Source organism: Daktulosphaira vitifoliae, unplaced genomic scaffold (assembly GCF_025091365.1).
Source record: "Daktulosphaira vitifoliae isolate Bord-2020 unplaced genomic scaffold, ASM2509136v1 Scaffold_3, whole genome shotgun sequence".
Taxonomy (NCBI): Eukaryota; Metazoa; Arthropoda; class Insecta; order Hemiptera; family Phylloxeridae; genus Daktulosphaira; species Daktulosphaira vitifoliae.
This window is the reverse complement of record NW_026099574.1, coordinates 27,946,914-27,972,236: the sequence shown is the minus strand read 5'-3', so window position 1 is coordinate 27,972,236 and position 25,323 is coordinate 27,946,914. Positions and strand designations below refer to the sequence as shown.

At 26.1% G+C, this 25,323-nt stretch overlaps 3 protein-coding genes across 4 annotated transcripts in view; 1 reads left to right on the top strand and 2 right to left on the bottom strand.

Moving 5' to 3' along the window:
- The window catches only part of LOC126902495 (sodium-dependent transporter bedraggled), a 43,808-nt gene extending 37,728 nt beyond the window's left edge, over positions 1-6,080 (top strand). For both annotated transcript variants that reach the window (XM_050679844.1, XM_050679845.1), the window contains 12 exons: positions 840-979; positions 1,506-1,636; positions 1,697-1,847; positions 1,924-2,115; positions 2,202-2,365; positions 2,837-3,059; positions 3,146-3,426; positions 3,627-3,758; positions 3,978-4,205; positions 4,293-4,493; positions 4,562-4,725; positions 5,213-6,080. In XM_050679844.1, the coding sequence (XP_050535801.1) occupies positions 840-979; positions 1,506-1,636; positions 1,697-1,847; positions 1,924-2,115; positions 2,202-2,365; positions 2,837-3,059; positions 3,146-3,426; positions 3,627-3,758; positions 3,978-4,205; positions 4,293-4,493; positions 4,562-4,725; positions 5,213-5,705 (2,500 nt within the window). In that variant the 3' untranslated portion in view covers positions 5,706-6,080. The remainder of the gene's footprint in view (positions 1-839; positions 980-1,505; positions 1,637-1,696; positions 1,848-1,923; positions 2,116-2,201; positions 2,366-2,836; positions 3,060-3,145; positions 3,427-3,626; positions 3,759-3,977; positions 4,206-4,292; positions 4,494-4,561; positions 4,726-5,212) is intronic.
- A 1,477-nt stretch (positions 6,081-7,557) lies between these two features.
- Positions 7,558-13,569, bottom strand: LOC126902498 (leukocyte elastase inhibitor-like). Its single transcript, XM_050679850.1, has 7 exons — positions 13,256-13,569; positions 11,473-11,655; positions 11,205-11,412; positions 9,403-9,617; positions 8,896-9,075; positions 8,683-8,827; positions 7,558-7,926 (listed from the first exon to the last, which is right to left on the bottom strand). The coding sequence occupies exons 1-7, from the start codon at positions 13,328-13,330 to the stop codon at positions 7,790-7,792; spliced, it is 1,143 nt and encodes a 380-aa protein (XP_050535807.1). The 5' UTR covers positions 13,331-13,569; the 3' UTR covers positions 7,558-7,789.
- A 2,412-nt stretch (positions 13,570-15,981) lies between these two features.
- Positions 15,982-21,642, bottom strand: LOC126901142 (glutamate receptor ionotropic, kainate 2-like). The gene is made up of 16 exons (XM_050677404.1): positions 21,301-21,642; positions 20,622-20,774; positions 20,100-20,284; positions 19,740-20,036; positions 19,484-19,654; positions 19,261-19,416; positions 18,968-19,189; positions 18,689-18,889; positions 18,488-18,572; positions 18,092-18,368; positions 17,816-18,014; positions 17,462-17,604; positions 17,307-17,389; positions 16,633-16,748; positions 16,386-16,535; positions 15,982-16,213 (listed from the first exon to the last, which is right to left on the bottom strand). Exons 1-16 carry the CDS (start codon positions 21,377-21,379, stop codon positions 16,049-16,051), a joined length of 2,682 nt encoding a protein of 893 aa, XP_050533361.1. The 5' UTR covers positions 21,380-21,642; the 3' UTR covers positions 15,982-16,048.
- Between the last annotated feature and the right edge of the window lie 3,681 nt (positions 21,643-25,323).

Here is a 25,323-nt window from a genome sequence, read left to right as displayed (position 1 = left end):
ATTATTTAAACTATAATGATTGAAATTTTTTATAATCATTAATAAAGAAAAATCTTTGATTATTCTTATACAGACTTAGTTTTAATAACGCAACTAGTGTACTGAAATTGTATTCATACGTCAAATTATTTTCGTTTGATTTTAAAGTTGATCAAATTATAATAAGTTTTATAAATCATTTTATGCTAAATATGGTAATGAAAAAAAATATTTTTTTTATATAATATTGCCATAGAAAATCTAGAATTTTTTTTGGTGATGATATACGTAAGAAAATTTTTCTCTTATTTTAACAACAATTCTCTTTTATCATAAAAATATTATGAAAAATAAAACAAATACTAGGCAATAGGGTCCAGTAAATTCTTTGAACTAGTTACTTAAAAAATGCAATTTATTCTTTTTTGAGTGTTAAAATTATAACTTAAAAGAAAAGACATATTAGGTTAAAAATATTGATTGTATAAATATAAAAAATTATGAGTATTATTTGGAACATTCAGTAAATACAATTATAGTTATTTCAATACAATTCAAAACTATTTTTATAGATTTGATTCACACATAACAATAATTTAAATATTAATATGCAAAAATTAAAAAAAATTTCCATTGTATTTTATCTTAATAGCCAATGAACTGCTTGTAGCAATAATAATAATAGTGATTTGTACAGCTATAAAATTTTAATCAACCACATCGCATTGCCCTTGATAATGATACTCGTTTTTTGAAGTTCATTTTTTCTTGTTCAAAAGTAATAATTACAATATTAGTTGTATATATTCATCTTAAGTACTATAAATATTCTAAAATTAATTGTGTTTTATTTTTTGCAGAGCGTACGAAATGTCACAGGAGTCCCAAAGTCCTTTAGGCCAATGGAGCAACAATTACAGTTCAGTGTTGGCCACTCTCGGCTGTACTTTGGGAGCCTTCAACATCAGTCGGTTCGCAATTCTTACAGTACAATTTGGAGGTAAATAACACTTTATTGATAGTAAAATCATAAAATTTTACTTTATATATTAAATTTTAATATATATTGGGCTTTCCAACGTGTGCCCGAAATAGTTTACCTTGAATCAGAATTTAAGTTACTTATTTGAATATTTAATCTTGAAACACTAGATTTAATAAAACACGTTTCTCAATTTTTTTTTTTTTTTGATAAGAAAATTTATTTATAATAGGTATATTTATATATACTTATAAAATACCAGGATCAGCATCTTCATTCAAATGTTGAAGTGATATTTTCATTCATTTCATCTGTTTGATATGAGTGACATAATTACTGCATTTTTACAACGATAGCAACTCATTTTTAAAGCACAAAATTATTAATTTTTTAATAAAAAATTTTGTTTAATTTTATAATCAGAAAATGATTAAATTATTATTTTGATTAATAATAATTTTTCATAGTTCACAAAAATTGTGTGTACTAATTAAAAATTTCATTCTAATAATTCTAATAATTCTATTATTTTTGTCTTTTTTAGCCAACTTTATACTACAGTTCCTAGTGTTATCTTTGCTAGTCGGCATTCCACTGTTTACATTCCACAGTTCACTTGGTCAATTACTAGGCGCTGGTGTAATGGATATGTGGCGAATTTCTCCAATATTTAAGGTAATCCAACATCGAATCTAGCGAATTCTATTCAACTAATATTTATATAATAATTTATAGGGAATTGGTATAGCTTTGTTACTAGCCCAAGCATTTATCGGCACATACACTGTTATCGGCGTATCATGGATGTTTACGTATTTCCGTGATTCATTCATCACGAAACAAGACATTTATCGTTGGGCAGAATCTATCGACGAATATAAAGAAGGTAACTAAAACGCTGCAGGATAAAGTTATTATCGCCATGATACCTATAATTAACGTATCTAAACATTTTTTTATAGACAGCGTGCCAGGGATGTATTCGTATAACGTCAGCTACAACATAGAAGAAACGGTACCAGGTTACTTTAATGGCATAGTTTTACAAAGGAAATATGTAGAAAAACTTGAAATGAACGACAATTCGTTGAAATTATCAGTAGTCATAAACTTAACAATTGTCTGGGCTATTGTTTTCATTTGCTTGAGCAAAGGTAGGATATCAGCTAATTTAATGAATTTAGCTTTACTACTAATCGTCCAGTCTTTATTACTATGGAAGTTTTTTTTTATTTCATAGGCCTAAAATCCTACAGCAAAGTGGTGTGCTTGTTTTCGCTGGTTCCAATATTTGGAATGTTCATGTTGTGCACGAAGATGTTAGGTATAGCGCCAATGATTGGATTTCAACATCAAGATATTTTTCCTGAAACTGATTGGAGCGAATTTTTCCTTAACACTAAGGTAATTGTACGATTTGTGTACGTCATTAAAATTACAGTATTCAATTGTAGTATGCTAAATTTTTATTTAATAATTTTCTGTAACAGCAATGTATTAGTGCTGCTGAAATTAAATGTTTGTTATAGATAATATTCAAAAATTGTGTGTTTCCCTTATTATTGAATATTTTGGATTCTATTTAAATCTATAACTGTTATTTCAATAATCTTTTATCTAATGTAATCGATTTTTTTTTATTGTAGAAATTTAAAAATGGATCTTACTTTCTTTTTTTTTTTTTATATCATCTCTATACGTTAAAATATAATCAATATGAAATTATTTTTATTTTTATGCCTTTAAAAATTACTTAAGGGCGGTGTTTTAATAGATAAAGTAAAAATCTTTGACCTTTTTTTAGTTCAATTTGGTTGCACTACAGTATCTGTACTTCTGACAATATTGTTATGTAATGTATTTTGTTTATTTTAGAGTTGGGTTGCAGCATTCACAGAAGTTTTCCTTACGTGGGGCATATTAGGTGCTTGTGCAATGCAAATCACATCACACAATCGACCTAAACATTTGCTTCATAGAGACGCTTCACTAGTAGTCATTCTTACCATTGCAGTACTTATATTAGCCGCATTTTTGGCTAATACTTGCGTACAGCTTATAGAAGCTTATGGCTATGTATATCTTCCTAGTTCATTTGGTAATAATTATTATTAGTTATAATTACCTTATTTGTGATTTTACCTTTAAATAATGATTATTATATTAAATTAATTGTTATTTCAGAGCGTGAGAGTTCCTATATATTTATGTTCAAGCAAGATTCGTCTCAAGCTAAAAAGCACTTGACACCAGTTCGATGGATGCAACATAGTAGCTTACTTTTGGGTGAAAGGACAATGAAAACCAGTGTACCCGGAATGCCACAAGAGAGCGGTTACCAAGCAATGCGGTTGGCTACTGAACTATTCCCAGCAACTTTTGCTTTGGTTGGCGCCAAAACCATATCTCCTTTTTGGTCGGTTTTATTCTACTTTGTTATGATCATGTTCGGTATCGGGCAACAGGTACACGGATAATTAGTTTTGTATACTTTTATTGATAATTAATAGGAGGATAGAGAAAATTTTCCTTGATTTTTACACTACGTTAATATTTTAATTCAATTTATGGGTAACAGTTACTCTAAAGATAATCCTTCTATTAGATCTTTAATTGTTAACTCTAAAATTTAAAATTTGTTAATTATGATTAATGTTAATTATAGATAGCTATATGGCATTGCGTAGTCAGTGGAGTAGTATCTTTGCATCCGTTCAAATTGCGCAAATGGCGCACCACAATCACATTTATGGCATGTGCTGCAGCTTTCTCTATTGGTCTATTTATGGCAACTGAGGTAAGTTTTATTCATAGGCACAATCTGAGGAAGTATTGGAGACTTAGCTCTTCCATAAATTATGAAAATTACATATATTTTTATGTAGAAATATTTTTAAAGTGGCAAGAAATTTTAATTAGACTTATAAAACATTTTGCTCAAATTGCACCTATGGTTTTACTTTTTAATGTTTACTTTATCTGAATAAATAAAACACTAATATTCTGATGATACCAGTTAGGAATATTTATTGTATACCTAATGGATTTCTGTGTTGGTTGTGGTTGGTGGATGATGATATTGTACTTGCTTGAAATTGGAGCATTATTTATGGTTCGAGGTAGACCTTATAGTGGAGAAACCGTCGTGGCAACTCTTTTTTCTCAAGCTAATCAACATTTGCAAGTATGGTTGGCACCTTTGTTATCCTTCGATTGGAATATTATAGTACCTGTTGCATTGATTGTAAGTAATATCTATAAACAATTTAACTTTATTGTACATAATATTTACATTAAAACGATGATTAACTAATTGTTCTTTTTCCTATAGCTCTTGAGTACTTCAGTGTTCAAAAACGGAGGATACCGCTGGTTATACAATTGGAAAAATACGACACATTTATCGTATTGGTCTTTGTCTAGTAGAGAATTTGGGTGCCTTTTGCAGATCATACCTTTGCTGATCGTACCGTTTGCCGGTATTGTACAAAGTTGTCGGTATTTAGTTACGGGACCACCAGACTTATTCGATGTGAGTTTATTTGAAAAAGGTCATTTTTTTAAGAATTTTAATTAACTTTAATATTTATTGTGTTACAGAGAATACAAATGTTGTATCGACCAGTGATTGAAAACAGGAGAGTTGGAGAGAACGGCGAGGGTTCAACAGAACACGGAACTAATAGATCGACAGCAGTGCCGATTGATGATCCTCCACCAAAATATACTCCTCCCCCATCATACTCTACGGCCACCGGAGCAAGGTCAATAAGATTATCTGAATTAATTATGGTTAACGAAAAAGAAGTAGCGTAGTGCATGTTTCTTCAACGTACTAATATGAATAACACGCCACATTTTATACTTCAAAAAAAAAATCAATTGTACAAAGATATATTTTGTATATAATTTGTTGTCTTTTTTTTTTAGTTAATAGGCTTTTACTTAAGACTTCTGTTTCATTAGCTAAATACTATTTTAGATTTTATTGTATTTTAATAATTAATATTTTATATCGTTATACATTTTGTATAATTAACAAAATCGTAATGCATAATGACACTTATGGTTACCTTTTAACTGCACTTACTGGTTTCTTTTAACCCTTCACATTTTACTATCATGTTTATTCTATTTATCTAATACAAATTACTATTTCTATTTCACATTTTACAAAGTTATTTCATTGCATACATAACTTTTCACATTCTGGTGTTATAACTCACCACATCAATGAAATTTTATTTATAGAATTGCCAAAATGTTACGACAAAGTATTCGGAGAAGTGTAAGAAGGATAGCCCATGTTTTAGGAAATCAAAATAGTCAGGCCGTTCAGGGAGAATCATCTACTTCTGCAACGAACATTGAAGCATTAGCGTCTAACAGTAACCATCAATCATCACCACAATCACAACTTACCCGTGGACAAACATCTTCACATGTACCTTCAGCTCCTCCAGCTACAGAGGTTCATTCTTCACCTCCACCTTTTGAAGATGTTGTTCGTCGACAATCTGCGACATTGCCACCACCCCCTGATTACTCTACTGTGCTGGTAGAGATTAGCAAGAAAGGTAGAAATATGAGTGACGCTGGATTTACGGGCAATGATAGCAGAAGTAACGTAGGCGAAACTTCGTCAACTTCTAGTCTATCTGACGAACAAAGTACAAGCATTGAGTGTCTTATGGAAAGGGTGGTACCAATCAACATTGACCGAGCATGTGGGTCCGGCATGTAATCGACTGCGTCTAAACGTCTTTGGCACGATCTCACTTTTAAACGAATAAGACACTGACGAAATCAGTAAGATATTTCGTTGTTTGTAGTAATAGTGAAGATTTTACAAGTAGATCGCGTTGTTAAATTACACATTGAACATAAAATATTGTACAAAACTAATCGAGCCTATGTGTTTTTATATTAAATGAAAAACAAAATGACTGTGATAGACTTTTTTTTTATGTAATTAGTATACATTTTTTTACACAAATTATTGTCTTCATTATATCTTAAGATCCTATATAATATATTTTAGTTTGTACTGAATACTGAGGAAATATGTAATTCTATGTGTACAAATAATGTAACAAATAAAATTTGTTTTTAACTGAAATTCTAGTTGTTTTATTTTTTTTAATTGACAAATCAATAATTTTAAAAATAAAAACTTCCAGCTACCATATATTTCTGACTATATTAAGATACTAGCGACCAATTTTTTCAACCAAATGCACTTGGCTGACAGTGCAAAATATTATCATTTAACTGCTCCACCTTCTGTAAGACGCCTCAAGCGAGGACGTCCACACGACCTTTTAACTTAGTTGCTATCTTATTATTTATTATTATTATTGTTACTTTCTCTCCTTTATTCTTAGTTAAAAAAAAAAAATAATAATAATGTAAATAGTTAGAATAGTGTATATATTATCATTTATTAATGTATATAATAAGTTATTATTATTGAAAATATAAAATCCGACTTTCACGACTATGAATTAATTTATACTGATGCCTCCAAAAATACAAATGGCACAGGATGCGCATTCATTTCAGGCAATATAAATAGACTTTACAAACTACCCTCAGATGCAAGCATTTTCACGGCTGAAATCTTTGCTATTAAAGAAGCAATTACCTACACTGAATCCTCCCTGATGAATAAAGTACTAATCATAAGTGACTCCTACAGTGCCCTGACTTCATTATCATCAAATAACCCGTCAAATGAACTATCCCTCCAAATATGCAACATCATTAATAACTCTGATAAAATTTTTGAATTTATGTGGGTCCCATCACATATTGGAATCAATGGTAATGAAAAAGTTGACACATTGGCTAACCAAGCCATATCTTCTACTTTCTCATCAAAAATAATGTCACTACCATATAAAGATATTTTAAAAATAATCAACCGAATTTCCGTCCAACAGTGGCAAACCCAATGGGATGGTACTACCAATAACAAATTAAAAAACATTAAAAAAACTGTCCATAAATGGCGTTCGCCTATCAACCCAGCTCGCGTAGTAGATACCCTTATCACCAAAGTCAGAATAGGGCATACAAGACTCACACACTCACACATTTTCAACAAAGAGGAACAACCGTATTGCTCTACATGTGAAGTACCATTGACCATTGAACACTTAACACTCCACTGTCCCACATACAATGATGAACGGAGTATACTAGGCCACCCCAACAACATGGAGGAAGCTCTGGGCGAAGCAAACACGGATGCCATTTACAGATTCTATGAAACCGCAAGACTTGTAAATTTAATGTAAATTCATAACATTATTGTATAAAATTTAATGATAAATATGTGTATATAGTTTAAATCAATTGATTGTCAACTTATAACTTTAATTAATGTACAAATAATAATCATGAAAAAAAAAAAAAAAAACTGTAGGCTAATGTCCATAAGTTGTCGAAGCCTTTTCATAATAAAAAAAAAAAAAAATTATAATAAGTTATTGTTTCCAAATGTCAAAAAATTATATGTGTTAACTGTAAGTCAAGATGACGAGATGTCAGGTAGACTTTATAAATAAATAAAAAAAATAAAAATAAAAAAAAAATAAAAACTGTAAAAGGTTATTTAATTATTTTTCAGAATAATAGATAATTTTTATTAAATTAACAATAAACTATTGAATACATTTATTTATTTTTTGATATCAAAAAAATGTTTAATTTTAATGAGTTGTTTGAATTAATTATTAAAAAAAAAATTATGAATATTAAAAAACATTTCGTCTATATAATTAATTATGCGTTTTAAAATGCGAGGAAAAATTACACAAAAATATCTTAAAATCTGTTTTGACGGCCCATAAACAAAGCAACATCATTGTATTTAATCATAAATATAAATGGATGGTTAGCTACAAATGTAGCCTCAGGAAATCCTTGAATTCTTTCTCCCATTTTCTTTTTGATTATTATGCCTATATTTTATAAAAAATAAGTCAATAATTCTTAATGGTTATTAGTAAGTACATTAAATAAAAATTACTAAGTTCAAGTAAATGTATATTTCCCCCAAGGTGAGTTATGACTAGATAATTTTTTTTCGATTAAAATTTTGTTTTTTTAGAACTTCAAGACAAGAATTCAATTTCCAAAAATATATACTATGTATTTTTAAGTTGTATATTTTATTTGTATAATATAACACCATTAATAAATTTTGACCTAACAAATTTAGTTATTTTTTGTTAAATAATTTTTTCAGTTTTGGATTGTTAAAAACATATTTTTTATTTTATGTCTCTAGAAAGAAAAAACGAAAATAATGACCTCTTTTTTTTTTAAATTTTGATCAGTTCATAATAATTTTTTTTGTTAGAAAAGTATTAAAAAATAGCTATTTCAAAATTTTGAAAAAGTTTAAAATTTTCTTTTTTTTTAGAGATAAATGATAAAATATATGATTTAAACGTAGTCAAAATATTAATAACTATTTTAAAAAATAATTTAAAAATAATGATAATTAGATTAAAAGTTAAAAGCGTTGTCAATTAAATCCGATACATTGTATATACCATATTTGTGTAAATAATTCTATATTATTTAATAGTTTTTAATCAAATAATTATTGAAAAAATTCAGTGTTATAATAAATTCAATTCTAAATTGTCACAACAAATTTGGTATAAAATTTTCTCCAAGTTAATTTTTGCATAACGGCTATAAACTATTACCTGTAAATGCAGAAGCGTCAGTACCTTCTTCGTTTACTTCTATATTTGCTTTGTGTAAAACATCAGACACTACTAACTCATTTGAATTTGAATTAATCATGCCAGAGAAATCAGCATTTTTGGAAAACATAGAACTACAACCCATCTATTTTTTACATAAAAATGAATTAAATATTATATATACCAATATATTTTATTAAATAATACAATTACCTCTGATAATGTATTCTTAAGTTTAAAAGACTGCTCAATTTTAAATTTTGGCATAGTTACTGTTACGTTATGAGTCATCATTTTATTTTTTAAATCGGATATTTTGAATAAATTTTTCTCTAAAGTATTTAATCCATCTTTGCTGTCAGGTAATAAAATTATCATATTGAATTTTCTATCCTAAAAAAAATGTGGTAGATATTATCATTTAATATAGCAATAGAGTTTTACTATATATTAATACTTAACATTAATAACATTAAAATAAAACAATAAAAACTTAATTTAAAATATACTCATATTCATATTTTTTCTGAATTTATTTAAAATATTTGAGACTAATGTTATGTAAATTAAAACAATAACTGTAATTATATTAATGTGTATATATATATATTATATTAATATATATAATAATAACTGGTACCTAAATTTCTGTAGCTTTTCAATAATGTACATTTTAAATTATATTTGTCTAGCAATAAAAAATAATTTTAAATAATTTACTTCGTATGGTAATTCAAGAGCTGAGAAATTTAAATTCGAATCTTTGTAATAATTAAATATATAGCTCCTTTTCATCATTTGGACATTGATTTTTTCTGTTGGTGTTAGATAAAATGGTTCTTCTTTTGTTAACTCAGTTATGAACTTATTTTTCCAAAAGTGACGAAAATGTATTGCATTCCCAATTACCAATTTTGTATCTGAATCAATACTTCCTACAAAAAGTACAATTAATTAATGAAACAGTAGCAGTTGACAGTAGTATAGATAATATCTGACAGGGATTAAAATCACTATCATAAGAAACGCTTCGATGCAAATATGTAGATAGTGTTTAATTTTAAGAAATTGGTGGATTATTCAAAGCCAAAATTCTAATTCAAAAATAATTAAGGAAAAATTAACTAAATTGGCAAACGTTTGTCGCATTTGTTTTTAGATAAAATTGGCAATTTAAGCTAATTCAAATGTAAAATTAATTTTTTCGACTCAAAAGAAAAAAGCTTCGATGCGAAGCTGAGATGGTATTAATTTTACCATGATGTGTTTTTTTTTTGTGGTTGTTGCCACTTATTCTCAGCTTTCACCGAACCAATTTCTTTCGGCGATACGTCAAAAGATCACAAATCGTATCTAGTTGAAGACATTACCCTCAAAAATTAACAATTTTTAACTCTTTCCTCATAAATGAGGGAAATCTCCAAAAAAAATACGATTTTAAAAATCAGTAATTTTTGACATTTTTTTCTTAAAATTACTATAACATATTTAAAAATGAACGAATAAAAATAACTTTTTTTTATATTGAAACCTTAGATATTTCTATTTTATTTGATATTATTTTTTTTGAAAATCTAACATTTAACCGCTCACAGGAGGAGATTTAAAATTACAACTTTTTTATATTTCCAATATTTCCGGAAAATATTCCAATATTGAGTTGAAAAAGTTTAACTTATGTATAAAAATTGTTATTTTGGATTCACCCTGTGATCGATCAGATCAAAAGTCAGATTTTCAAAAAATGTACAACAAATGAAAGAAGTAAACATAAAATATTTATGAAAAAATACTTGCATTTATCCATACATTTTTAAAATAGTTATAGTTTTTTAAAGTTGAAAAAATAAAATATGAAATCGTAAATTTTAACACCAAAATCTATGTTTTTTATCTACGGCAATCATTTTTAAATGGAAGATAAGTCGTCGGGACATATTTTTTTTTTTTTTTTGAACTTAAAGTACATAACATTAGCTTTATTTTAGTATATGTTTGAAGCTCGGAGTATTTCCGGAACATTTTCAAAAGTCAGGTTGAAAAATAAAATTTTTGTGCAGAAGTTGCTATTTTCAATCCCCTCCTGTGGGCAGATAAAGGGTCACATTTTCAAAAAAATTATATCAAATGAAAAAGTAATATCTATGGTTTTAATATAAAAAATAATTATATTGATTTGTATATATTTCAATAAGTTATGGCAATTTTTAAAAAAAAAAGTTTAAAAAATGTCGAAATTTACTGATTTTAAAAATCGTAATTTTTGGGGGGATTTTAACTATTTACTGGGAATGGGGGGAAAATGTTTAATTTTTGAGGGTAATGTCTTAAACTAGATACGATTTGTGATCTTTTGACGTATCGTTGAGAAAAATCGGTCCAATGAGAGCTGAGAAAAAGTAATGACAGACACAAAAAAAACACATCATGGTAAAATTAATATCTTCTTAGCTTCTCATCAAAGCTAAAATATAATTAAAAATTATTATTGTAGTCAAGAAATATATATTTTTAATAGTTACCATCCGGAAATACTTCCTTGATTATTCCGTCTGTGTGATTTAGTGCCCACTCATTTAAATAAACTCTCGCTTTATTGGGATCTGTTTGGAAATTCAATTTTTCTACGGTTGAACTAAGAAAGTTTTTTGCATTTTCAACATAGCTTTTGTTCACATCAAACGAATTTTCTATGAATGTACCAGTCACCAATTTTAACCCTTCATTTTGCTATATAAAATAGTTATCTGTTTTATATATTTCTAAAAATTAACTTTTTGATTTTCTTACTTTAAGGGATGATAATAAGGTTTTATACGCTGGAAGCATTTCTGACCAATCGACTGATGGTAAACGAATTGTACTTCTAATTTCTTCATAAGTGTTTCTTCTTGATCCGATGCTTGCAAGAAAAAGAACAACTTGTATACTAAATGGCGAAAAAAATAAATTTCCATCCATCTTGCGAAATTCCTTATAAAAATATTTAATTTTAAAAATAGTTTATGTAAAATATCGATTTCTTACTACAAGCAAGAAATACAAGAAATCACATACAAGTGATTTTCAAAAAAATTTGTTTAATATTATTTGTATAAAATAATTTGAATAGTTAATCTTATTTTTTTTATGAGAAGTTATTAAATTAAACTGAGTTTCATTCATAGTTTTTTCAAAGATAAAAATATTTGCACTTTAATCAGTGATGTACTCAGGATATATCAAAGGAATACACCTGACTTATATAACCTTTCCTCAATATAACATTATTTTAAGTAATAAAATTAATTATACATCTAGTTGAAGAGTTTGAATTGCATTATAATTTTTGATGTCTATTTATTTAAATATAAACGTTTTTTTTTTTTTTTTACATAATTTGTAAATTAAAAAATTTTATATTTCCACTATAAGAGAACCCCGTCTAATATGGGATAGTTTTTTAATAGTTAATTTTAGATATATCAAAGTTTTTCTTAGGATTTTTTATATTATTACATATAAAAATGTTTTTTTGTAGTACATTTTTATGTTTATGTAAAAATTCTTTATGTAATAATATGTTCCTACGATTAATATAGTGGTAGTCCTGTAGCATGAAATAATCTAGAATCTTCGTGACGGATAGGCAACATAAAATACATATACGCATAAAGTTTTTCGAACATTCTTAGAGGAAATTTCTAGAATATCTATGGTACAATATATAGCAGAGCGACAAGACCGCAATTAACAATTAATAATTAACAGTTAGAGCATAGTGCACATAGTGTGACATACGTATATTATATGCAATTTGTTAAGTGAATATAAAATAAATATTCTGTCATTTTTCGTTGACATAAAATCGGTGTTATTGTAATTTTCATTAATAACCGAAAAACTTAAGTCCTGACAACTTTTTTTAATATTAATATTTATATCTACTAAATTATAAAGTATCACTTGTTATAAAAAATAAGTATTCAATAATATAAAAAAAATAACATTTTAAACTAGATTTAAACAAAAAAAAAGACATTTTTTAGGAACTATATAAAGCACAGTTTTGTTAAAAAATAAAAAAAAAAGCGATGATTATTTTCTATATTTTTAATTAGTATATTAAACTGATTTTTAAATTATTTAGTCATAATTTATTTCTTTAAAATGTAATTTTTTAGTATGTTATGTTACGAAATAACATACATTTTCTGAACAATGTTAGGAATATTATTGTGACCAATATTAGAATAATTTGAAATTTTGTAATAAATGAAAATTACAGATTTTTATTTCTTTTATATATTATATATATTCTTTTAACAGTACATATATTTTTACATTTATAATACATTTTAATTTTTCTTTACAGAAATATTTTACATTATTTTCATTTTTTTTACTAGAAGTTTTTAGAATTACTTTGCTGTATATATAGTCATTATTTTATTTTCCACTTCTATTGATTATATTTTATTTATATTATATTTCATATCAAATGACCTTTTTGTGATAATCCCTGGCTAAAAACTATATTACTTTCTTTTAATTTTGTGATGATAAAAAAAAGTGATTAATATTAAACACTTACTTCATACAATGAATTGGTAAAATTGTCTATAGCTATATGAAGAAAAGTATCTGAAAAATTAGCGGATAACTCCATGTTTCTTCGGTTCAATTAAGAATACACAAGCAACACTGTTTTAGAACTTTTTTTTAGTACTTGTTTGATATTCTTATTGAAGTTTATTTTCTCATAGTTAATAAATAATTAATAAACAATTACAATTTTATTTTTTTTAAGTTAATGGTAGTGAATAGACCTTAAGTTAATAAAACATTTATTTAAGAAATATCCGACTATTAAATACAAGTTAACATATTATTAACATCAACGGTTTATGGAGTTATATCAAGTGAACAAAGTCCCAAACATTTGTCAGTAAATTTAGTTAATTCCTCATTAGTTGATAAAAATAGAATATGATTTGTTCAATGTTTACATCTTACATTCTATTCCAATATATTAATTTTTTATTATCAACGTTAGTAAATATAGAGGGTAGAATCATATTTGAAGAGAACAATAATGGAGACGGTCAAATATAATCTATTAATTTAAACATTGATTATATTTTAATACAAACATTCATAAATAATAAACATTAAACATGCAGACAATATTTAAAAATGACACTGCGCAGTAATATAAAATGGTTGATATGGTGTACTATAACAACCTATACAGCGTGTTCAGTAAGTCAGGAAACGGGTTTCTATTGTTCTCATTGTTACAAACAATGAGAACAATAGAAACCCGTTTCCTGACTTACTGAACACCCTGTATGATAAGGGTCATGTGAGTATATATACACATGGATCTTCCTTGTAATTAGCTAGTAGAATGAAAATAATGTTAATTTAAATTATTGGAATGAGATGGCTTTATTTAATAGAATACCCTTATTTTTAATGCGACCATAATTAAGGGTTTTTTTACCTCTACAATGTTAATTCACACTTTAAGTTGAAACAGTGTACATATTGCTATGTTTAAACTTCCCTTTAATAATTTGTTCATTTTTACTACACCACTCAATTTTAATTCAATACAGGAAGATTCATTTATCATAAACCACTTAATTAGTCAAAAAATAAAAATAAAATTGAGAATTTTCTATTGGTATCTTCATTTACATGTTTTTTTAATTTATCAATCATGTATCATTTTAGCTTCGATGCAATGTTGGAATGTATTAGTTTTGTAATGGTATATGTTTTTTATATGTCTGTTCATGAAAATTCTAGGATCTCACTGGACCAATTTAAATAATCAATACTTTAAAAGAATCCTTAAAACTATTTATCTAGTTACACCTATCAGCACCAATAATTAGAAAAAACCCTTTTAATTTTAGAAATTTAAAAAAAGTATCTCAAAATTACATTACTATAAAAATGGCATTTTCAAAATTATTTTTCTGCATTTTGAAACTGATATTATTATTTTTTTAAATACTGCTCCAGATTAAATTTTGATAAAGTATACTAGAGACAATAAGTTATATTTTAGTATAATATTTGTAAAAAACCGATGAGAAACCTAGTTATAGTAACCTTTATAAGTAACCACCCACGCAAGTAAAATTTTTTTTAAAATAATTATAACAATTATAAATATAACAAAAACAATTATAATTAATGTAACTAAACTTTTAACCAATATCAAATTAAAGCTTTTAATTGTATTACAATATTAAAGGAAAAATTTTCCCGGCTATTGTTTTACTATGAAAAATAAAGAAAATATGCAATTTTTACAAAAAAATAAAAATAAAAAATAGGTTATTTTTAATGAAGTAAATAATTCATCGAACTTCTTATATTTGAGTGAAATTATAAAATTACGAATACACAAGTTGTAAAACTTAACTATTACGCGTCTCGACGCTAAGATCCCACTGAACTGGTTTTTTTAATTATTTAAATAATTAATAATTATTTTGAATTTTTTTTATAGAAATATAAAGTTCAAATTTAAAATAAAAATTTGGTAATTATTACAAAAAAATGTGTGTTAGTTCATACATTTTGTAACAAATTATAGAAATTCTAACCAAACGTCAATTCCGAGTTATCTGTTTTCTTTTAGGAAAAATTACGTTTAAGAATATGCAATAGTGTATTTTAATGTAAATACAATGTTTTAACTAAATGGAAAATAACTGAACAATGTCATTAAAAAAATCAATGGTAGAATCTTCAAACTCTAAAAACTAAAAAATATATTATTTTATATACTACACTAACATCATGATGGCTATATACTAGAATTGCGGTTTAAATTTTATCTTCCAAATATAAAGACCCTAAAATTAATATTACTCAGAGAGGGCAAGCTGCTGGGAGTTAATAGATTTTATATACATATAAATAAGTTTCAAGAATTTATATCTATACAGTTTTAAACAACATTTGTACCCATAATGTACACTAAATAATTTCTTTTTTTAACCTTTGTTTTTTGTTCAAAACTTTACGTTGTAAACAATAAATAAATTTATAAATTTTCTTGGTATCCATGAAAATAATGTGTAATAACCTTAGAAAAAATGTTCTTAATTATTTTAAACATACAAACATATGGGAATTTTTTTTTAAGTTTACATACAATTAAACCTAAAAGAAGTTATATAAAAACTCACTTACTGAACCACTCTGTATATTACACTGGTTAAACTAAATAGCTACCTAGTTTATTTGTTTCTAATATGTCATAGTTTAAAAAAAACTAATCGCATATTCAACAATAAATACATGCTTGAAAATCATTTATTTTCCGTTATTTCCAGAAAGCTTAATTATTTATAGAACATTTTCTTTAATTTTCGTAATTATAACGTTTATCGGAAATTTTATCTAAGTACTGATTGGATGCCATTGCAATAGAACTGTCACTGCCATTTCTATTTCGCGCTTGTTTTGTTGATCCACGACATTTAGCAATAAACTTAAATTCTTCCATGAACTCATTTTTAAATGATACCTAAACAATTAGTTTTAAATTATTATAAAAAAGCTAGTATCATTAGTTCACTATATAAATTGAATTTGTGAATCTAGTAAAGATTAATAAATTAATCATAACAAAAAATACCTATGAGTTCCTTATGTTTAATTAAAGAAAATTATTGCCATAATAACAATGTCATTAATACCTTTCTTTTTGCGGATGTCTTCCATAGTTTCCAAAACAATTCAAAACAAGCCAAAATAGCTGCTACTCCAACTCCGCTACATAAAACAATAAATACTCCACCTACGTTTTTCATGCTCAACTCGCTCGCTTCGTTGCTTTGGACATTATCCTGAAATACAACTCAATTACTACCATGTACTTTATAAATTTTTAACAATTATTTTGATTTGTTAAATAATATACATAAAAATCAAAACTGATCGAACCTGACAAGATCCACCACCACGTTTTTCTTTCCACCATTTATTTTTAAGAGCTGTGATTTTTCCCTTCTCTTGTAAACTTAAAATATTCGCACTTAAAATATTTCGATAAGTTGCATCTAAAATTTCATTAAAAATCAATATAATCGTTCAATTTATTAACAAAAATTTTATTTTCCCAAATAAGTAAGTTATCATCTCATATTTATTTTAGTATTTTCTGAAAAATGTTGAAAACTAATTATTTTTACAAATATTTATATTATTTAACCATTATTTTTTTACAATGACTTTAGAAAAAAAAATTATTTTACGCGTTATTAGTCTAATATATTTTAACCAACAATCAGGACCGTATTCTATATTTTATAATAAAAAAAAATGTATAATAATATTTAATATCCTTATTTTTTCTAAATTAAAACAAATGAATTAGTTTTTTAGTTAACAAATTTCATTCTTTTTCCAATAAACTTTTTGTTTTATGTGTAGAGTATTCATAAATTTTTGTACTTTATCGTTATTTTATTTATTTATCATTAATACTATTATAAATTAAGATAAAAAAATATATCAATACTACTCCATTATATTTTGTAAAAACATTAATTACGTATTTTTTGAATATTACATTTATAAATATACATATTTTTAAAAGAGGTCAAATGTTAACTTACTCTTTCTCATTACTATCCCGTAGTCCTTGTTATCTAAAAGACCACCAATCTGAGCTAACTTACATTTACGTTCAACTTCATATCTTTATATTCAGACATCAACAAAATATTAAATTAATAATAAATCGTATTCTTTTTTTTATACTTAAAATTACTCAATAGATGTGGACTCCATGAAATATGCATAATTATTATTCATTACTCTGTCAACACCCTCATCGTTATTACTAGTACATAATGTACTTTCTTGTTGCATTATATTGTTATATATTTTCTGATAAACTGGATCTTTAGAATCCTGTAAAACAATACTTTTTAGAAAAATTCGTAGAAAATTGATGGTTTAAGTTTCATTTTAAAGTTTTTTTAAATTATTAAATAATTTATACCATCTTTCAGACAGTCACATTAATCAAAATAAAGAAATTTGATTTTTGTGTAATTCTAATAAAATGCGATATGTTAATCTTATGAACAATATATAGATTTGATAGATATTAATTCAATACTTTAAAAAAATCTTTAGTCGATCCTTGCATTTTACATCCATATTGAATGATATTTTGATTAGCTAATTCATTAACATTTTTGAAGGGTTCCGATGGATTTTCTACTGTTAAAAAAGCTGCTAAATTGGCAGTATAAGATGAAACCATAATAAGAGTAAAGAACCACCACATTCCCGCGACGAGCCTAGTTGAAACAGCGCTAAAAATCGTTAATAATTGTTATAATATAACTTTAATGAATCTTAAAAATAATCACAATGCATTGTTAAAAATTACATTGGAGCTATGTCAGAACCTTGCTGCATGAGTGATCCAATTGTGAACCAAAATGCATTAGAGAGACTGAACTGATTTTCCAAATACTCTGGCTCTTCTATGCAAGGATAAGGATTAGTCCACTCATATGGACTTATCCTAGCCATTATAAATAATAGTATAGAAACACCACAATATGCTGTTATCACCCAGAGCCACACAAAAGAACTAAATGGATCCAAAAATGAAAACAGATTGGGTGGACTCTTTGTTGATTTTTTATAAAGTATACTAATACCTGAAAATAAAATAACTAATTTAAATCTGCATAACAATTTCATAAATTTAGAATTTTCAACGCTTATTCTATAATCTAGTACTGCTTTTAACAATTATTTCTTTAAAATGCATTTGTACCTAAATTCATAAATGGACTGGTAAAATCGACATCATGTTCTCGTTGTCTAGTTATAGTAATATCAGCTATTGCAAGATCTGCGTTCTAAATTTTACAAAATATTTTTAAATTATATATATTTTTTCGAGATTTTAGTTCAACATTCAAATTATACTCATAATTTGTATTTGAGATTTTTACAATCGTTTCTTTATACTTACTCCATCAATAACTTGTCCTATCATTCCATTCCATTTTCCATTTTCTTTTTTTCCACTGTTACTGTCTTCCTGTATTTTGAATGTATAATTAAAACCACTCATTTCACTTAGTTCTTTAATCAAGTCGATACCGAATCCTTCGTACTGATCGTTACCTTCAAGTTTGCTACTAGATAATTTGACCATACAATAAGGCTTGGTCTGTTAATATTATAAATTTATTTTTACTTGAGATTAAAAACAATGAATATTAATTTAGAAGGTAGTAAATTTATTTACCAAAGCAGTAATAACAACAAAAGTCATGTTGCGAAGATCTTCTTTCCCCGATTGAACGGCTTGTGGTGAAGTGGTTACCGAAATATTAACACCAGTTTTAGTACTCCAAGTACCGGTAACTCGTAAACCATTTTGCGTCAAGTCAACCAATTCCAAATCAATATCTGATCGAAATCCTTCCTGGTCAAACTTAATTTTTCCAGTTAAACCTTTAAAATCTTTCTGAAATTGATATTAATTAAGATATAAACATTAGTCATATTCGATAGATAAATTAATTTTATGATACTTACAATCATCTTCATATGATTAATTAAAGTGAAACCATGTTTCCATGATATGCTAGAATTGCATGGTGTAATATCTTGACTGATCTCAAAATCTTTGCTTAAATTGTAAATAGAACCACTAAAAAGTTGAACTGCGTCATATATTAATGCAGAATCCAGCTGAAAAAGATTAATTAGTACATAGGTAAAACTTAATCATTCTTGTAATTGCTTGATCCTTTCTTACTAGTACTCTTTCAGAGTCTATTGTAGTGTCATCTGGTTCAAATGGACTCATATAATCTGACCATTGAGCTATGGCATTTTTAAAATCATCTTCATAAGGTTTCACAAGTCGCATACCAGTTATATTAGTTCCACTATATTTAAATGGTTCTAAATCTAACACATGCATATCCTAAAGAATATATTTCTATCTCAAAAAATCATGAAAATCTATACATATATTTTTTTAAATTGTTGTATTAGATGTGTAAGCTTACCAATGATGAAATTAGATAACTGTGCTCCGAACCCATGAGACCTACTTGCTGGGCTTGTATAAGAACATCCATTAATATATCAATTGTACAATCAAGCAATATTTTTGTTTCTCCAGAGTCTTTAACTTCACGAAGTTCGGATCTGTAATTACCACCTGAACTTAATTGTCGAATCCGTATAGGATGATTACTTGGTGGTGATTTTAAAATGTCGGTAATATGCATCAAACTGTCGTTGTTTTCATAAATAATTGTAAAGCTTTCCCAGCCTAGAGCAACTATTAGATCAGTAAGTGCCTAATAATAAACATAATAAAGTGCAATTAAAATTTTTTAATTATTTCTGTATTACACGATTACTTTAACCAATGTGCTCGGGTGTGGATACAAATTTATTTGGCATGATCCACGTTTTTGATTAATATCCCACCTAGTCTGAATATGTGGGATTTCCTTATAATCACATATTGATTGAACAATGGGTGCTGTATCTCCAGACGATGGACCAAACACGCCGACAACTCCAATACTCAGCATTTCACACGCTTATAAAGAAAAGTATTAAGTTTATATGAGTTATTAAGCATACTACCCTCTGTTTTTTTATATAAAAATAACTTATATTATAATTAATATAATATTTATTATAATTCACAACAAATATTTCGTTTATTTACCATAATATATAAAAATTGAATTTATAATAAAAAAAAAATAAGAAATCATTATTATTTATACACGATTAGATGAAAAATAAACTTAACTGATAAATAACTATATATAAAATGTTTATTTATTTTAACATTTCATGTTGAGTGTAGTCAGAGGGCGATGCAAATAATATTATAATCTAAAGAAATTTTTTATAGGAATAAAACATACCAACATTTTGGGCTTCAAATGAATCATAAGATGATATCTGTCGACTTTCGTGATTCAGTTGTAAATTAGAATCAGCAATTTTGCCTTTAGCTACCTCCAACGCTGACAAAAATGCTGATTCTTGCATTGTATACTCGTCAATAAATAAAACACCTAAACAACAAATTAAATATTATAAATATGCATATATAAATATAAGTAATATCATTATTTTTGACAGTGACGTAACTTGTAGGACATTATGAGTATAAACATTTTTCCTGAACAATTAAATTTTTTTCATAAGAGTTTTCTTACCTATTACCCCTATTGTTAAACCAGATTACGTTAATGTTGAGTTTCATCAATATAAATTTTATTAATTAACAAATTTAATATTCTCAATACTCTCTAAAGTTCACTACCAATAGTTAAAATTTTATTTATTTATTTTACATAATTGACACCAATCGATTTTTATGATATACAATAAATAATTTATTGTATAACAAATTAATAAAATAGACATACATATAAGTACATAAACATATACAATATGTTTATTCTAAAAATAATATGAATATTAATTCAGTTATTAATCTTAACGTTTTATTTCTACAAATATATTAACTTATTATAAATGTTTTTTTACTAATTAAATAATAGAGTTAAAATGCTGTATACGTTATAATTAACTCACCAAATGTTATATTTCCACAACTGCATCGTTTGAAAATAACAAAAAATAATATAAATAGTATATTTTTTACAATATACATTTTTTGAGTCAATATTTTTTATTTAACACAATTTAAACATTAAAAACGACAAAATAATAAAAAAATATAGAGGTTCAATAACTTCAAATAATAATTTCCGAAAAAATATTGTGAGTTAAACATTTTAGTTACTCACAACAAGGATCACTGTAATATACAATATAAATCTTTTCTGTTAATGTTTAAGCTGTTCTTGGCATCATTTTACTAAAATTATATTAATAGACATTCCGCATTTGTATATGGAGAAATAGAGTAATACGAAAGTCGTCAGTCTTTAATTACCGGAGAGAAACAAGTATTATGGTAGCACTTATTGAAAGAGTAGATAAAAAAAATTATATACAGTATGATTTTTAATCATTAATTTATAAGTTTAATTGTAAATTTGTTTATTTAATATTTTAACTGACAATAAAATATTAAAACAAATATGTAATATATTTATTAATAATTAAAGAACATTTTTAATAATTTATAATTTATATTAATTAATCTCGTGTTTAAAAACAATTACTTTAAGCTTTTTAGCTTAAAAATTGAATTTATCTTTAATAAAGTTAATTTTAGTTGAGTATCCTTAATAGGGCAACCAGGAAAGGGGGCTAATAATTTTAACCCTCTAACCCACCATAATACTTTATGAAAATGATTAAATCATGATATTAACTAAGCAAAATAATTGTGTAACCATCGAATAAATCGTTAATCGAATTCATAATATTCCGTTTTAGCTTCGATACGAAGCGGAGAAGGTATTGATTTTACTATGATGTGTTTTTTTTTTTTTTTTTTTTTTTTCTGTTGCCACTTTTTCTTAGCTCTCACTGGACNTTTTTTTTTTTTTTTTATGTCTGTTGCCACTTTTTCTTAGCTCTCACTGGACCGATTTCTTTCAAAAATACGTCAAAAGATCACAAATTGTATCTAGTTGAAGACATTAATTTTTGAAAATGTTCCGGATATACTGCGTCCTTTAAACAAATATCAAATTAAAGCTTATTTTATGTAATATAAAATGAAAAAAAAAATTTGTCCCGACGACCTATCTTCTATGCGCAAATGGCTACCATATTAAAAATATGCTATTTTAACAAATTTTTTTTTTTAATTAAACACTAACTACAGATTTGCATCGAAGCGTTTTTTATGATAGTGATTTTAATCACTGTTAGATATCATCTATACTGGACCCAACTATGCCACTAATCCATTGTGCCACCACCCCACTGTGCCGCCACCCCACTGTGCTGGGTTTTTTTTTAGTATTTTTTTTTTTTTTGTTGAAATTTAAATTAAATGTTATGATAAATTAATTAATTTAATCTCGTCTCTATTTGTCTAAACCGTGTAAAATTAAACCAATCGATTGTGCGAAATATTGAATTTGTTATGGTTAGTTATGTAGTTTTTTTTCATTCATTGTGCATCGCCCTGGGTCGCATTTAAGATTAGCGCATGAGGTACTCAATTCTGTTGTTATCTATAACCTTTTAATTTTGCTTAACCAAAACATTTTTTTTTTTTTTAATTTTAGCTTCGATGCAAGCTGAGAAGGTATTAATTTTACTGATGTGTTTTTTTTTTATGTCTGTTGCCACTTTTTCTCAGCTCTCACTGGATCGATTTCTTTCAACAATACGTCAAAAGATCACAAATCGTATCTAGTTGAAGACATTACTCTTAAAAATTGAAAAATTTTCCCTCGTCCCCCGCAAATGGGGGAAATATCCAAAAAAATTACAAATTTAAAAATCGGTAAATTTTGTCATTTTTTTCACTTTTTTTTCTTAAAACTTCCATAACTTTTTCAAAAATCAACAAATCAACATAATTTTTTTTTATACTAAAACCTTAGACATTTAACTTTCATTTGATATCATTTTTTTGAAAATCTATCACTTAAACTGCTTATTGGGGGGGATTTAAAATAGCAACTTTTTTACAAAAAATAACTTATTCAACTTAATTTTTAAAAATGTTTCGGAAATACTGCGTCCTTTAAACATATATCAAATTAAAGCTTATTTCATGTACTATAAAGTAAAATAAAAAATTTGTCCTGACGATCTATCTTCTATGCGCAAAACCCAACCGTATTCAAAAATATGCTATTTTAACAAATTTTTTTTTTTATAAATTAAACACTATTTACAGATTTGCATCGAAGTGTTTTTTATGATAGTGATTTTAATCACTGTCAGATATCATCTATACTGGACCCAACTATGCCACGACCCCACTGTGCCGCCACCTCACTGTGCTGGGTTTTTATTTTTATTTGAATGAGCAAAAAAATAACTTCAACCCTATAATTTATATTGATTCATATTTTAGTGCCCTCCTGGATACGTGTTCATAGTGCCCTCCCAAATTTCAATCTTGGCAGTTGGTTTGAGTTGAATTTTCTGTGCAATCACCAGTTACTGTGGGTGAATTATTCTTAAATTAATATTAGAACTAGTGTTATTACCAAAGAAAATGGTAAAGGGTAAGACAACTAAAACTATTGAAAGGGTGTGAGTCATTATCTAATTATTTAGATTTATCAAATAATTACTATCTAGAACTCCGAACCACAGTTGCCAACAAGCCTAATATTTCAATTATTCATTGTGTTATTAATATCTTAAACTTTATTTATCGTGTTTTACAAATATATTGATGTAATAGTTGTTATAATTTATTAAATTAGTTATTTTATATAAGAGCTCATTAGTACACATTATAATTATGTTATTGATCACAGGTGTTATTTACATTTTTTTTTATATATTTATCATATAAATAATTTATAATTGGATTTTATTAATATAATTTTGTGATATTTGAATTTATACTTTTAAAGTTACTTCATTAGTTTAAAAGTTAAATTTGTTACCTAACCAAATTCACCCCTTTGATTAGCGCAAGTGAACTCTCTGTTTACGGAATAATTTTGCTAGAAGATCCTTATACAACTCACATATGTGCCAGAGTAAGTGGCAGATTTATCTGCCATTTGACATTACATTTTACATTTGACATCAATATTTTCTTCGCAAATTGAATGCGCATCTACATAAATAAATAGGTAAAGTGAATTTTTTTTAATAACCTAAAGTATAAATACAAAATTGTATTTGTTTAAAATAATTAAATAAAAATTATAGTTTTTAATTGTATTTTATATAATGACGACCATGTATATAGTTATAGATCGATCTTTTAATAATATTTACAATTTTTCTTTTTCTTATTATGTTTACTTATTAATTTAAAAGATCAAATAATATTCAGTTTAAATATATTGTGCGTACTACCACCTATTTTTTCATAAACACGTATAATTTAAAATTTAATTTATTTTTATTAACCATTATAAACATTAAATTTTATTTAGAATATATACAGATATATCCATGTCTTTAGTTCTATGCTGGCATTTTTAAACTCTGCAACGAGTTTGAACATCATTTATAATCATTATCAATTATTTTAAATAATGCAACAATCCACGACAGCTTAAATACATTTATATCAAGTTTATTGTAAGAAAAAGTATTCCTAAAAGAAAGATTTTAGGGATTATTTTCGAATGTTAAAATTAGAACCTACTATTATTTTTTTATTATTAAATGGAGAATGATAAACAAAATGTTGATAGGTCAAAAACAATTATTATATTTATATTTTTATATAATCTACCTTTTAGGAATATTTTTTTCTTATAATTAACTTGATATTAACAATGGTTTAATAATATAAATTTAATTTTAATTTTTTTTTTTAATAATCCACCAATTTCTTCGAATTGAACACTATCTACAGATATGAATCGAAGCGTTTCTTATGATAGCGATTTTTAATCACTGTCAGATATCATCTAAACTTGTCCCAACTATGTCACGTCCACTCTGTATTGCGACCCCACTGTCCTTGATACGGTATTTAAGGGTTAATAA